This window comes from Peromyscus maniculatus, chromosome 7 (assembly GCF_049852395.1).
Source record: "Peromyscus maniculatus bairdii isolate BWxNUB_F1_BW_parent chromosome 7, HU_Pman_BW_mat_3.1, whole genome shotgun sequence".
NCBI classification, from domain to species: domain Eukaryota; kingdom Metazoa; phylum Chordata; class Mammalia; order Rodentia; family Cricetidae; genus Peromyscus; species Peromyscus maniculatus.
In genome coordinates, this window is record NC_134858.1 from 50,225,101 (window position 1) to 50,239,396 (window position 14,296).

At 38.3% G+C, this 14,296-nt stretch overlaps 1 protein-coding gene across 1 annotated transcript in view; it reads right to left on the reverse strand.

Moving 5' to 3' along the window:
* Window positions 1-2,420: 2,420 nt before the first annotated feature.
* Ddx10 (DEAD-box helicase 10) overlaps window positions 2,421-14,296 on the reverse strand; it is a 178,584-nt gene continuing 166,708 nt past the window's right edge. Inside the window, exon 18 of the mRNA XM_042280937.2 lies at window positions 2,421-3,176. Coding sequence (XP_042136871.2) covers window positions 2,999-3,176 — 178 coding nt within the window. The 3' untranslated portion in view covers window positions 2,421-2,998. The remainder of the gene's footprint in view (window positions 3,177-14,296) is intronic.

The following is a 14,296-nucleotide window of genomic DNA, read 5'->3' on the forward strand; positions in this document are numbered from 1 at the left end:
TGTAAGCTTATGAGATGGCAGCTCTCCAAAGGCTTTTGCTTTCAGAGACTTATGTAATTTTAGGGATTATTTTACACTAGCGAGTCTGATGAATGGCCTTTCAGCCTTGGTTTAGCAGCAAGAATTAGTCTCTGGGTCCTAGAAAATACAAACTGTGTCCTTTTTCTTTCCTAAGGCCCTGCAATAGCTTCTTCCCTCAAATAAGCACCGTCCTTTCTCCATCAGCTCTTTTTATGATACACTAAAATTATGCATTTGGTCCCTTCTCCCAACTAAATAAATAGAGGCAGCAGAGGGAAACTCGCTCACAGGTCGGGTACAGTGTGCGGCAGTGTAGGACTCACTAGCACACTAAACCAATGGCTATTCTCATTTATTACATGTTTCTCTCGGGTGGTGTGCTAACTGAGGACTCAGCATGTTTTTGTTCTGCAAGGATAGAGGTGCCTAATCGACTGCACCTTGGGCCTAGACTGAAGGAATACCTTTGTCTCTGGTCCACGCTGTCCAGGGGACGGAGGTCTGGCAGGAGCTGTCAGAGCTAACATCTACCATGCACTATTACCTTTCAGATAGTTTTCAAAATTAGCAAAGAACACACTGAACTGCTTAATAAGGATCTACTCAGTTCTACAGATAAAACACAATCCAAGGTAGTTTATGAAGCAAATGCCTTGTAATATATCTATTCAGTAATTATATAGAAGCAGCCAATAGACTTAATTCCTCTTCAGGAAACACAACCAAAATGGGGGAGCATAAAATCAATGGTCAGCCTTCATTTTATGCACTCCTATACTCGATGATCTTTGAAAGTCTTCAAGGACAAGAGACTGTTTCAGAAACTCGAACTTCAAAATCTCGAGTTTCCAATCCCTGATTTCCTTTTCTGTTTACCCTTTCTTCTCTGTTAAATTACAACTAATTTTTATGTCTATAAACTCTCTCTCCTTCCTACACAGGTGACAGAACAGTGTGTTACACCATACCTTTAAAAGCTCTCTTGGTTTAGGGTGGAAGGTTCTAAGAGACAAAGTCTTCTGGACAGGATAAGACTGCTTCACTCTTAAATACATACCATTTGTGACTGTCTGCACATGACCGAGCCACTCAACATTATATTATGGCTGAGCAAGGGGTACATGAGCCCCCAGTCTGAGCTCAGCTACTTACAGCTCACAGGTGCTAGGCGAGGAAGTCAGTTTCCTTTACAGATGCGTTCCCTTGTAAGTTGACCATACTCCAGTGGATGGCCCCACATCCATGGACTTACGGTCAAATACTAACTGGACTTAGGAGGAGATGAAGTTGGAAGAGGGATGTGAATAGGGAGTGGTGCCCAGGAGGAGCTGAAAGGAGGAGCAGTGGATAAATTATGATTAAAATATACATGTGCATGAAATTGTCAAAAATTAAAAAAAAAGTTATTAAAAAGTAAATAAATTTCTCTTGGTTTACTGTGAGTAGTCATTAAATCAAAGCCCTAATTATGAATTATAGGGAAGGTGATATATATATATATGATGGATAAAATACAATCCTGTTCTCAAGGAAACTGTCAGATAACATGTTCATAGAAAAAGGTTGATTATATCACACAACAGACACAGTAACAGAAGGAAACAGAAGGAAACATGCTCAGATCTACAGGATACAGAGAGAAGTCCCAGGGAAGGTAGTTGAAGAATGTCATGGTAGAAGACTAGTCAAGAACCTCAGGGGTCTGGGAAAGTGCCGATAAGACTCTAAACTCTGGGGAAAGGCTGAAGCTCTGAGAAGCAGCAGGACCAGTCACTAAAAAGAAGGAATCAACAGGAGCAGCCCGGGGAAAGCTGGCAGTCACTATGACTGTGGGAAGATGGTCACCCAAGAGGTCACTGAATAACAAGGCAGACACACAGTTGTTCTGAGACAAATACAGACAGCAGCTGGAAGTGCTGAGACACCCAGCTGTGGTGCAATCCATCTTCCTTAAGAGTCAGGACTGAATTTACAGCCATTACCAAAAATTAGTCTTGGTATGAATGGGATAGGAAGATGGTTAAGAAAAGACTTCCGAGAGTGACAATCTATATTAAAATCAATCATTTCATGTCAATGCCCAGATATTTCCATGTTTTCTTTTTGAAAACTGATAGCATTTGTATCAAAACAGAGGTGCTGTCTCATTTTCTTACTATCAGGAACTAGGTGGAGACCCATGACACCTGCTAAAAAAAGCACATGAAGAATGTCTTCAGAGGTCTAGTGAATTTATAAATAACTGCCAGTAACCTGCAAGTATAAATGCAATGTGTTACTTTTGAGTAGGCTAAATTAACAATACAAACCCTGCTTCAGGAGTTTGTCACATGTTTTAATTTTATGAATCTATCCTTGAGTGTCTTTCATATTACTGGACATAATGAAAACAATAGAACTTTACATTATAGAAAATATGTTTATTTTTTCTGCACTCAATTAAAAAATACTCATTCTTTGTCAGGGCTGGTCCTTTATACTGTTTCTTTGGAGATAATGAAATATACATAAAATTATTAGCCATTTAACAATAACGTTAAAATTTCTGTATTGTATAAAAAATGGGTATGAACAAGGGATCCAGAACCTGCCTGTAAAACACAGAAACAGGGACTAGGTACACAGCTCAGTAGTAGAGCACTTATCTACCATGTGCAAGGCCTTGGTTTAACCCTCAGCACTATGAAAACAAACAAAATAAGCATTTCCAATGGTGGGTAATAGGAGCCTACTGATAAATTCTAACAGAGCACATACTGCAAAATGGTAAAGTGTACAATACATCCTTACTTTGAGTATGTTTCTTGATGTTTCAAAATCAGTTTGTGAGAAAGAAACCCAGAGATGTGATCATTTCTGTTAGAGAATGTATCCTCTGAGAATGGGACACATAGTGTAAGTGCCCCCAAGCTGTTTTCAACTTCTTGCCTACATAATGATGTCCATCAAAGTCCACGAAGGCACAGAGAATATTTATTTAGTTTTGACTTTTGAGCAGGTGTAACACCAGCTCTTCATCCTCTGCTAAGGACAGGCCTGTATCCAAAGGCTCTAACGTTTCCCACTTGGCTTTCTTTCCATGATGACTTCTTGGTAGTACATCGTCCACTTCAGGGTTACTCCTTTTCCTCATTCCTTGCTTCTTCTTGGTGTCACTGGTGGGAACAAATCCAATGATTTACTTTATAAATAATTAACCCAGTATGAAGTCAAAACATTTAAAATGGGACAGAATAACCCAAATGTAAAACAGATAGTTGGTAAAATGACATTAAACGAGACAGAAAGAAACCAAACTACCATGACACCTATGTCATATGTACACCTGCCCATTAGTGCATGGTTAGAGGGCCTATCACAAAACAGGCATATACGGGGTACCGGATGAACTATATGGCAGTCAATATAACAATGACAAGGAGCTCTGGATATACTATTCATAATTTGAAGACACTGAGAAACTCCTTAGGTATGTCAGACTATAATATATCCCTTGTCTTAACATATCAAAGTATCTCTATTTAAAGGTAGCAGGCTACACAGGCTATCGATACAGATAAGGGTATCAGGTACTACTTCTAATATGAGCTGAATTGTGTTAAGATAAAGAGCCTAAAGTGTCAAAAAGCACCAAATCAACATCCTTCCTTTAAAACTGCAGACCTAATGTGCACATGCCGTCTTAAGAAACTAAGTGCTGTTGGATAACCCTGTATACATCCTGCACACCAGCTATTAAAATAGAACTAACTTCTGAGAAGGGGGAAAAAAATCACTAAGTGTATTCAATAATGACAAAACACAGGGCAGATGAAAAGCTACCTGAGTTCAATCCTGGAAATTCACATGGTAGAAGAAAATTGCTTTCTGACTTCCACAAGTGGCCATGGCATAGTCGTAAATCAATAAATGTATTTTAAAAAATCATAAACACTTTAAGATATCAAATTCAAGATGACACGATGGAGGGCATGGAGCAAGATGGCAGCTGAGTAAGAATGGCTGACAATCTCCCCACCACCCACTCACCAAGTGGAACAGCTATTTACAGGCTAACTGATCAGCACAGAGCTAAGGAAGTCAGTAATCACTTCAAAATAGCTCAATATAGTAAAAAGACATTTTTATAAACCTTGTGGCAACCACAAAGCAAACATCTGTAACTGACAAATGCCGAACAATAACAGGAAATCAAAAATACAGCAACAACGCAATTCCCTTAACTACCAAGAAAGACTGTGATAGAGAAAGTAAACACAATACTAGATATTTTATACAGAAAAATCCCCCAAATACCAACAAATTATTGGAACTAATCAGTAAACTCAAGAAAGATACAGAATGTAAAATCAACGTACAAAAACCAACAGCATTACTCGATCTAACAGTGAGTTTCCAGAAATATAAATCAGGAAGCCCATCCTATTTGTAGTTGTTCTAAGAAATAAAACATCTAAGAATAGCACCTAAGGCGAAGTGGCTTGACAATGAGACACTAATGGAAAGCTTTTAAAAAGGAAACAAAAAAGGAAAATTTGTTCTACATTCCTAAGAGTGGAAGAATCAATACTGTTAAAAATGTCCAAAGTGACTCCCAGAGTCAACATGATCTCCATCAAAGTGTCAATGTCATTCTGTACAGAAGTGTGGAAACAATTCTCAAATTTACATGGAACTAGGAAAAAATTCCTAAAATTTACATGAACCAGGGGAGAGAAAAGGAGGGAAAAGGAAGGAGGAGACTAGGGAGGGAGAGAGGGGAAGGGAGAGCGGGAGGAAACAGTAGTCAATCAAACTCTGAAGTTTTATTATTTACTTAGAATTGTTCTGAGAATTAAATGAAACCAGGTAAATAAAAACATACAGTAGTTCTTAACACATTAACTTTCTGCCTAAAAATTATATCCATTCAAAAAATTCTCACAGTGGCTGTATATAATAACGAGCAAAAAAACGCTACATAAATATCACATTATATTCCAACTACATGATGTATTAAAAAAGGAACGAATTGTTCAAGTTTGAATGGACTCCATTACTGTTTAGAAGATAGCCTGATATAAAAGTGAAGATGCCTAATCAGCATATCCATTTATAACCAGCTGGAAGCAAAACTATAGATAATTCCCCCATTACCTCCCAGATTCCCAAATGCTCTGACTCAGCCACTTTCTTCACCAATAGGAAAAGGCAAGCTAGATGATACAGTGTGGCTATTCAAAGCCACAAACTGCTGAACTTAGAAAGGGTGCCTGAAGCAAAGAACAAGAAAGACTTCAAAAAGAACCCAACCAGCAAAGAATTAAAGAGAATTCTTGTTTTTTAAAAAAGTAAAAGCTTTTTTAAAAGATAGTTAGTCACAATGCACTTAGGAGTGTGGGCAATTCTGTGCCAATCCCACTAGGTTATAGTGTCATCCATGACTAGATGATAAAGACACACTGGTTTTGTCCAGCTTGCATACTGAGTGCACCTGGGAGAGGCGCACAGAAAGCTTCATTAGTAGGCTCTACTAATGTATCTTCCTCGTGTAATGTGCTCCTGCACATTATAATCTCTGCAGGAAATAGCTGCTTCAGATTTTTTTTTTCCAAAGAAAATTGGATATGAATGTCGCCTATGTTCAATTAGCAACTGAAATTTTGGGAAGGCATTTTATGATTACTTTCTATAGCAAATAAGTAGTGGTATGAATAACAAATCATCTGGTAATAGGATGGGGATTCTATAGATAATCTGCCACAATTTAAGCTCTAAGAAATAGTAATCAGAAAAGCAACAATCTGGTTTCATCAGAGAAGGTCTCTTTCCAGTGCCACGGTGTGCTAGAAGCCCTCAGTTGTTTCACACCCTGCTGCATTGGCAGAGACCTCTGTCCTCTGAGCACTGGTCCTTGGTGGGAGCTCACTGGATCTAAGGAGGGACTGGGACCTCATCAGTTAGCAGACTAATACAGGCCATGTTCAATTAATTTCTTGGTTCTTAGATTATTTTCTACAAATCCTAGAAAGATGACTTATGGCCAAGAGTTCTATCAGGTAGCAGATAGCAGTTGTGATAGTTAATACTGACTGTCAAGTTGACAGATCTAGAATCACCCATGAGACAACCTGAGCATATCTATGATGGAGTTTCTCACTGGGTTAGGTGAGATGGCTAAACCCAACTGTAACATTCCATGGGCTGGGGTCATGGACAGAATAAAACTGAAAACCTTCCGGGCATCAGTATTTAGTCCTCTCTGCTTCTTGACTGCAGATGCAGTGTGACCAGCTTCCAATGATTCTGCTGCCATCTCTTCCCAGACATAACTGATTGTGCCCTTAAAAGAACTCCAAGCTAAAGCAAACCATTCTTCCCTTGCTTACTGTCTCGTATTTGGTCACATCAACAAGGGGAAAACAAAACAAAACCTCACACAACAACACAGCAACACATCACCAATGTCATTAGCAGTGATGGTAAAAGATCCTGAAGATACCGAGGCTGGAAAAATGAAAATGTAGTTTACTCCAAAACAGAAATTCACAATATGAGTTCCATAAGTAAGTGAACCCCAAAGAACTGAAGGGGGTAAAGCGGCACACAGCTACTGACAGCTAGGCAGTGGCCTTCAGGGTGGACAGAATATCTGGGTTTGAGTTCCACATTTTAACCTCCTATCAGCACGCCTACAAAGGATGGAAAGTGCTGGCATCTTTCCCCAGTCTTCAAATGTTTGAGCCAAGAGTCAGGTAGGGCCACAGTACACTTGACAAAGCACATCATAAAATGTAAATGGAAGGCTTAGCTTGGAGCACCAAAAGTCCCCTATTATCAAAGTCAAAAAATTCAGAGATACTAATCTTTTAATAATCTAAACCATAGAGACTTCATTAGTAATGTGTACCTAAAGATCAAATCATACAACTAAGTACAGAGTAAAACATTATATTTGATATGTAATATGAATAGACGGCAAGAGGGAAATCCAATGACTGTGACTTGACTGAAAACAGCAATACAAAAGCATCTCACAGTACCTAAACCAAACACCTGAGCCAATTAGTTACTGGTAATTATGAAGAAAAGAGAAAAATGGAATGTGGTGTTTTAAATGCTAATATGTACTGATGAACTGATTTTTAAATGGGACATATCTTTCTTATTTCCTAAAATCTCTGAACCCCAAACTCGGAGATCTTCTAGAAGCTGAACTTATTTTTCTGCAGTTTTGATTTTCTGGCTTCAACATTTAAATTATTTTCAGACAATTTAAATTGCACCTCCTACAACAAAAACAGCATCTGTGTTAAATTCAAGAACAACAAAGGATTGGGGGGCACGACACCCCGTCTGCACACTGGATCAGCATCCCCACCAGTGCTCTCTATTGGGAATAAGGCATCTCTTCCCAGCTGTCATGTCTTGCATTTAAGACTCATCTCTGCTTCATCATCTTCCCTTCAATGGTACATAGGTACTCAACTGGCCTATTAATATGGATCTTTCCCTTGAATTCAATACAGCTCAAATTGTTCATTAGTCATTTGGCACCTAGGATTGTTACTTACTTATACTAATGTGATTTTTCTCACCTGTACGCCACTTGGCAGCACCTTTAAAAAGTTTTAAAGTAAGCATGCCCAGAATTTTTTTTCTGGGAATCTTGCCCAAGGCAATAATTAAGGGTATGCTCAAAGATTTCTTAAGAAAGATATTTAACATAGAGCTATTTTTTAATTTTGAAAGTTAAAAATCCCAAAATCCAACCCTAAAGGATTAATTCATTAAATACGTTATAAAATTAAACATGAGATATTAATTAGCTACTGCAAAATTTTCTTTATGAAAACTGAAAAAAAAAAAAAAAGAAACCAACACAGAATGAAGACTCATCCATATTTTAAAAATGTTATGTGTGGAAAATGATTTAGAGGTTTATTTTTAAATGTTCTTTTTTGCTAATACATATATCTTCTGCTTTTTCTGTAACCATCCTATATTAGTCTTTGAAATAAAAATTAAATTCAAAGTTCTAAGTAGCTAGGTCATGCTAATTATTCTTTGTAATTCCACAAAGCTTCAAAGCACACAGTGTGGGGAGGAAAAAAAAAAGGTTCCCATCGATAGCCTAACTTAGCACAGAAACAGGGGAATGGTAATGGATGATGGGTTATTTTCAGTAGTTTTTAAAAAGCTAGGAATTGCAGTGCACCCCTGTGATCACAGCACTTGGGAGGCTAGGGAAGTTGCTTTGCAGGTTGAGGTCTGGGCTATATAATGAGATTCTGTCTCATAAACAACAGAAGAAATAATAAAAAATATAAGCTAAATTACATTCTAGCCTTTGTTTAGGCCCCCAGAGCATCTCATCTTCTTCCTGTAGTCATGTGTCACCTTTAGCCTACTTCTTGCTAATTGGATCCTGTAGTGGACTAGAATGGCTATAGATTCTTATATGCATAACCTACCATGAAGTTAGCATCAGTCAGGACACATAAATAGGTAGAAGTGTTTGGATGAAAAGTAGCTGAAAATCTCCTCTGGCAGGAATACAGATAACTATAGGATCATTATTATACTATTAGGTTACATATTTAATTGCATTAATTGCCCAAAGTATTCATGATTCAAATACTAGGATAAATTATTCATTCTTTTCTTTTTTTATTAAGAAAATTTCTATTCATTTTGCATACCAACCACAGATCCCCCTCTCCCCCACACCCTTATTCTGTTTTTAGAGAAAGCTTAACAGTTCTTCAGACCTTCATTCAGAGGGGGCTTTCCTAATACTTCATCGAAAGTGCACTTCAATTCTGTCTTCACCGGTTATTTCTTTCAAGGCCCTCATGACCGACCGTGTCCTACTTTCTGCTTATTTCTTTATGGTCTGTCTGTTCTCCAGCAGTATAGGCTCTATGAGGGCTAGGGTCCATTCTTTTTCACTCTCTGCCTACTACAGAGTCAATTTTCAGTTTATTAATATCTATATTCATAGAGTAAATGCTGAAGAACCAAAAGAGGGCACTACCCTCTTTTTGTAATATGGCCATACTCTCTGTATATCAAATACATCACATGGCATTAATTTCACTATATCTTTCATTTCAACCAAAGCAGTAGAATATTTCTGCAGACTATTCTAAACGTAGGAGCTAACATTTTAAATATCAAGCACTTAATGAACAATTCTGAGATGGAAAATAATAAAAGGAGACATTCCAGAAAACATTACAGTCTATCAAATGCATGCTGATTTAGAATCTCCTACCAGCTTCACCTTTACTAATTACAATGATTACCATACATCACTGGCCCCAATGAATTTCATATCTAGCTTTCTTTTTACTCTCATTAGATCTTCAACAATAATCTTGCAAGTTAAGCATTATCATTTGGTTGACTGTGAAAACCACACAGAGCTTAAGTAATATGTCTAAGCTCCACAACTTGTAAAAGAAATTAAAATTCAAAGCTTTGACTGCAGGAAAGCCAAGATTTGTTGTTGTTGTTTTAACAGAGACTTAACTTCCCCAAACCCATACTTCTTCTCATGTTGCAAAGTTTATGTCAATATCCAAAACTACATGGAGTGATGGATGCATGTGAACAAACATTCAGTAGTCTCCTGGTTCACAGAACCTCATGGAGCTCACATTATCACCACTTGCTAGAGCAACTACTTTCGTACTATCAGTTTTTATGAGATCATTCTGCAGAACCAGATAGAGTTTAAATTCCCGTGTACTGATAGGGTATGGGAGCCCAAATTACTCAGGGTCAGAGAATCTTAAGCTTGCTTTACCCAGCAGGGATGCATAATGGATGATTTGGCCACAGGCATGTTTATCAGGTGTTTGGAAGTCTGCACATGGCTCTACAGTGTGCTCTGATTTTTCGAGAAGGAGGTCTTTTGCCTCTCCCCTTGGCATATCATAAAAAGTCCTTTTAAATAAACCTGTTGGGTATTGACCCAGGTCCTCCCGAAGCTCTCGTGTTTCTTTCTTCTCATCATCTAGGTCTCTCTTTCTGTCTGATATTTTCTTATCCCTCTCTGCTCCACCTAAGAACCCTTCAAAAGGTAGGAGCTGGACTCCCACAATAGGGAAAGGCAAAGGGGAAACTGACTCAATGATATACTTTTCCATCAATCAGAAACTAGTTTATTATGCTGCAGTTCTTAGGAAGCTTTAGCCAGCACTTACAGGAGTCAGAAGTGTGTGTGTGTGGGGGGGGGGGGGGGGGGGAGACAATTACAATAGCAAGAACTAACGAAAAACTGGTACCTGCCGTGAATATAGTTAACTGATCACATTAAACAACTATTTTAAAATAATGTAGGGGATTGGGAAAACAAAACAAAACAACAACAATAACAACCCAGATCAGAATGTCCTTTAACTGGAAAACTACACTCCTGGGGTACAAGGTTGTTTCAGTTAGAACTAGTATACCAAGCCTTAAGAATGCTTCAACTGTTATAAGACATGGCTTTAATCTAGGCTAGAAGACAAAGATCTGCTAAGGAAACTTGTCAATCTCTGCTATATGCAGTGCTTTATTGGAATATAGCATAGCGGCGTGAACTCCCAAGGATAATAGGGCATAGCTTGACTTTGGAAAAGAGGATGTACTGTATTAGAGCTCCTGCACTGAGGAAGGCTGTGTGTGTGTGTGTGTGTGTGTGTGTGTGTGTGTGTGTGTGTGTGTTCCATCATAAAACAGAAGATCAACATCACTGTACACCTTAGAAATCTAACAAAAGCCAGCACAAAGAGCCACTGAAAGAACACATTTTATTGCAACATCCATACTTCAACTTCTTTATTTTCCTCCTCTCTTTCTCTTTTAGAATGCACAGAAAAAGAAATTGAGCAAATCTGCAGACTGGTCTGGTGGCCAAGAAGATGAGGTAGTATTTAGAGGTATAGAAACAAATATTCCCTTACACAAAATCCCTGAAGTTTAAATTGTCTGTGGAAAGCTAGTGTAGACCAACTTTAGCCATCTCGGTGCCCAGTTAGGGTCTCTATTTGTACAAAACTTTCCTCAGTAAACAAATGCAGCTTGGATATTTTTTTACGACATAATTTAAAACTAGTAATACATAAACATGTACAAATTCATTTAAAAACATTCTCCAAAAGTTTTGTACCTATTCTCATGTACTGACACTTTCAAATTCAAGTAAGTTATGTCAGAGATGTTTCCTCTTATAAATTTTAATTTATAAGATCATGGCAATAGACCTAATGGAGAGTGTACTCCATAAAATCTGCCCTTTCCTTCTATACTGAAGACTACTACTGCTTATGGAATCAGTACTAAGAATGCATAACATTCTCAATGCCTCAAGTCTCAATTTTCTGCTGGAACTAGAAAGAATTATGCAGGAGAATGTAGCACAGGAAGATGTCTAGAATTTATTATAAACATAACTGAAAATGCTAAAAAAATTAATCTTAGATCAGAAGTCTAATAATCAGAAAAGATCTGGGTTGTTGAAAAGGAAAAAAGGGGTACAAAAACCACAACTCTCACCATCATACCTTGACCACATTTCCTTTCACTAAAAATCCACACATTATTTGAAAGTGGCAAAATCTTTTTGTTGTTGTTGCTCATAAATCATCTGGGGATTTGGTGAAGAGCCAGGAGCTCCCTTTCAGACAGATACAGAATTGTACCTGTTACCCAAATAACCACAGTACTATTTTCTATGCTATTTCTAGATTTTTGAGATTGCTCTAACACTTATCTGCAGAGTTAAGGTTAAAAACAACTCTACTCTGCAGAAACTTTAAACATGTAATTATTTCTCCTCCCATATTGAATTGAAATATTATCTAAGTTTAAGCTAGAAAATCTTGCTACTAATCTACATGTAGAGTATTTTGTCCTCCCTGGAAATACATCAGCTTCCATCTCAAACTACTTTAACTGATTAGTTTTCAATATCAAAGATCATCATGCACCCAAACATATCCCCAATGTTCCAGCTATCTGACAAAATTAAGTCTTAAAGTTTAATATTACTCTTCAAATGACTTCAAAAGAGAGACAACTCAAGCCTTCACCAAAGTTGCTCATTAAATAATTACTTATACTGATAAAAACAAACAAGAATCAAAAGCATGGACACAACCTAACATTCTAAAAAGGAAAAATACTAATGGACTATTCCATTATTATAATATAATAATATTAATGGAAATTTGATGCAAAGGAGTGACCGGGTGCATGTATCACAAACATAAAATGCCCTCACATAAAGCAATGTCACCAGTGATGTCACCCATGAAGGCTGAGTGACTAAATGACAGAGTAGAAAGCACAAGCAAAACCTAGATGCAAAGGAAGTCAAGAAGGCGGTTTCCTAAACTCCAGTCTGCCTTTGAAGTTTCTCCAAATAGTTCTGTTTTCAAGTATTTCAAAGATAGAAGATAAAGTGAAAGGATGACAGGCTTGCAATGAAAGACATGCATTATTTATATTATTAAGCTGACCTGACCTTTTTTCTGTATCTGCCAAGCCACAAGGAGATTAACCAGCAAGCAGAGAGGTTCAGATGAATGGAAATTGTAAAACAGTTTCTTCACACACACAAACACACACACACACACACACACACACACACACACACACACACACATTTACAAAGACAATCCAACTTATTCAAAAATAAAACCACCATCAAACAGGTGTTTCAAAGACACACCACTTAGACTATGTAAGGGAAAGTGTTGTTATATTTTAAAATAATCCTCTAAATCCAGCAAAAAAAAAAAAAAAACCTACTAAGATTTATATAATGTGCCATACCTGGCCCCAATAAAAAACAGTTCAAATGAGCTGGATAAATGGTCTTTGCTTTTACAAAGGACTTCCTAAGTTTGGTTCCAGCACCCACATCTGGTGTCTCACACAGCTACCTGTAACTCCACCTCCAAAGGAGACCCAACAATCTCCTCTGGACTCCAGGGGCTCCACACAACATGTGGGGGGGGAGGAGAGAGAGAGAGAGAGAGAGAGAGAGAGAGAGAGAGAGAGAGAGAGAGAGAGAGAGAGAGAGAGAGAGAGAGAGAGAATGAGAATGAATTAGTATTTAAAAGAAAAAATGGAAAGGAAGGGTTGGGTAGATGGTTCAGTGGATGAAGGACTTGCTATGGAAACTTCAGTCTGAGACTGAATTCCCAGAACATGTGTAAAGCTAGGTACAATACTGTGTCTGTAATTTTCATGCTCCTAAGGTGAGATGTGTGCCAAACAAGGAGACCCTGTTTCAAACAAGGTAGAAAAAAAGGACTGACACCTGATGTGCTAGCTAGTTTAATGTCAACTTGACACAACCAATCGTCATCTGTGAGGAGGGAACCTTGATTGAGAAAATATCTCCGTAAGTTTGGGCTGTAGGCAAACCTGTAGGGCATCTTCTTAATTAGTGACTGATGGGGGAGAGTCCAGTCCATTGTGGGTGGTGCCATCCCTGGGCTGGTAGTCCTGGGTCTATAAGAAAGTAGGCTGAGCAAACCACGGGGAGAAAGCCAGTAAGTAGCACCCCTCCATGGCTTCTGCATCAGCTCCTGACTCCAGGCTCTAGCTCAGTTTGAGTTCCTGCCCAGATTTCTTTCAATGATGGACTATAATGTGGAAGTATAAAGCCAAACAAACGCTTTCCTCCTCAAGTTTCTGTTGGTCAAGGTGCTTTGTAACAGCAATAGTAACCCTGACTAAGGCACCTGAGGTTGTCCTCTGACATCCACTGGTGCACTACAGCATGCACATGCCCTAACTCACAGATATGAACACATGCACACACACAGGACATAAGAATTGTTTCTGCCCATCTTTTCTTCCTCATAACTCATCTCTGATGCATAGATGCTTGTGAAAAGTCCTCTGTATATTACAGAGCTGACGAAAATCTTGAGATAGAAGTTGCTGAGCAAAAATGACTGGAGAGATGCCACAGAACTCGATACTAATTAGAGAAGCTATAGAGATTACAGTAGTTCACTAAGACATTTACAAAGACAATCCAACTTATTCAAAAATAAAACCACCATCAAACAGGTGTTTCAAAGACAAAACCAAGCCGGGCGTTGGTGGCGCACGCCTTTAATCCCAGCACTTGGGAGGCAGAAGCAGGCGGATCTCTGTGAGTTCGAGGCCAGCCTGGGCTACCAAGTGAGCTCCAGGAAAGACGCAAAGCTACACAGAGAAACCCTGTCTCAAAAAAACCAAAAAAAAAAAAAAAAAAAAAAAAAGACAAAACCAAACACACAAAACG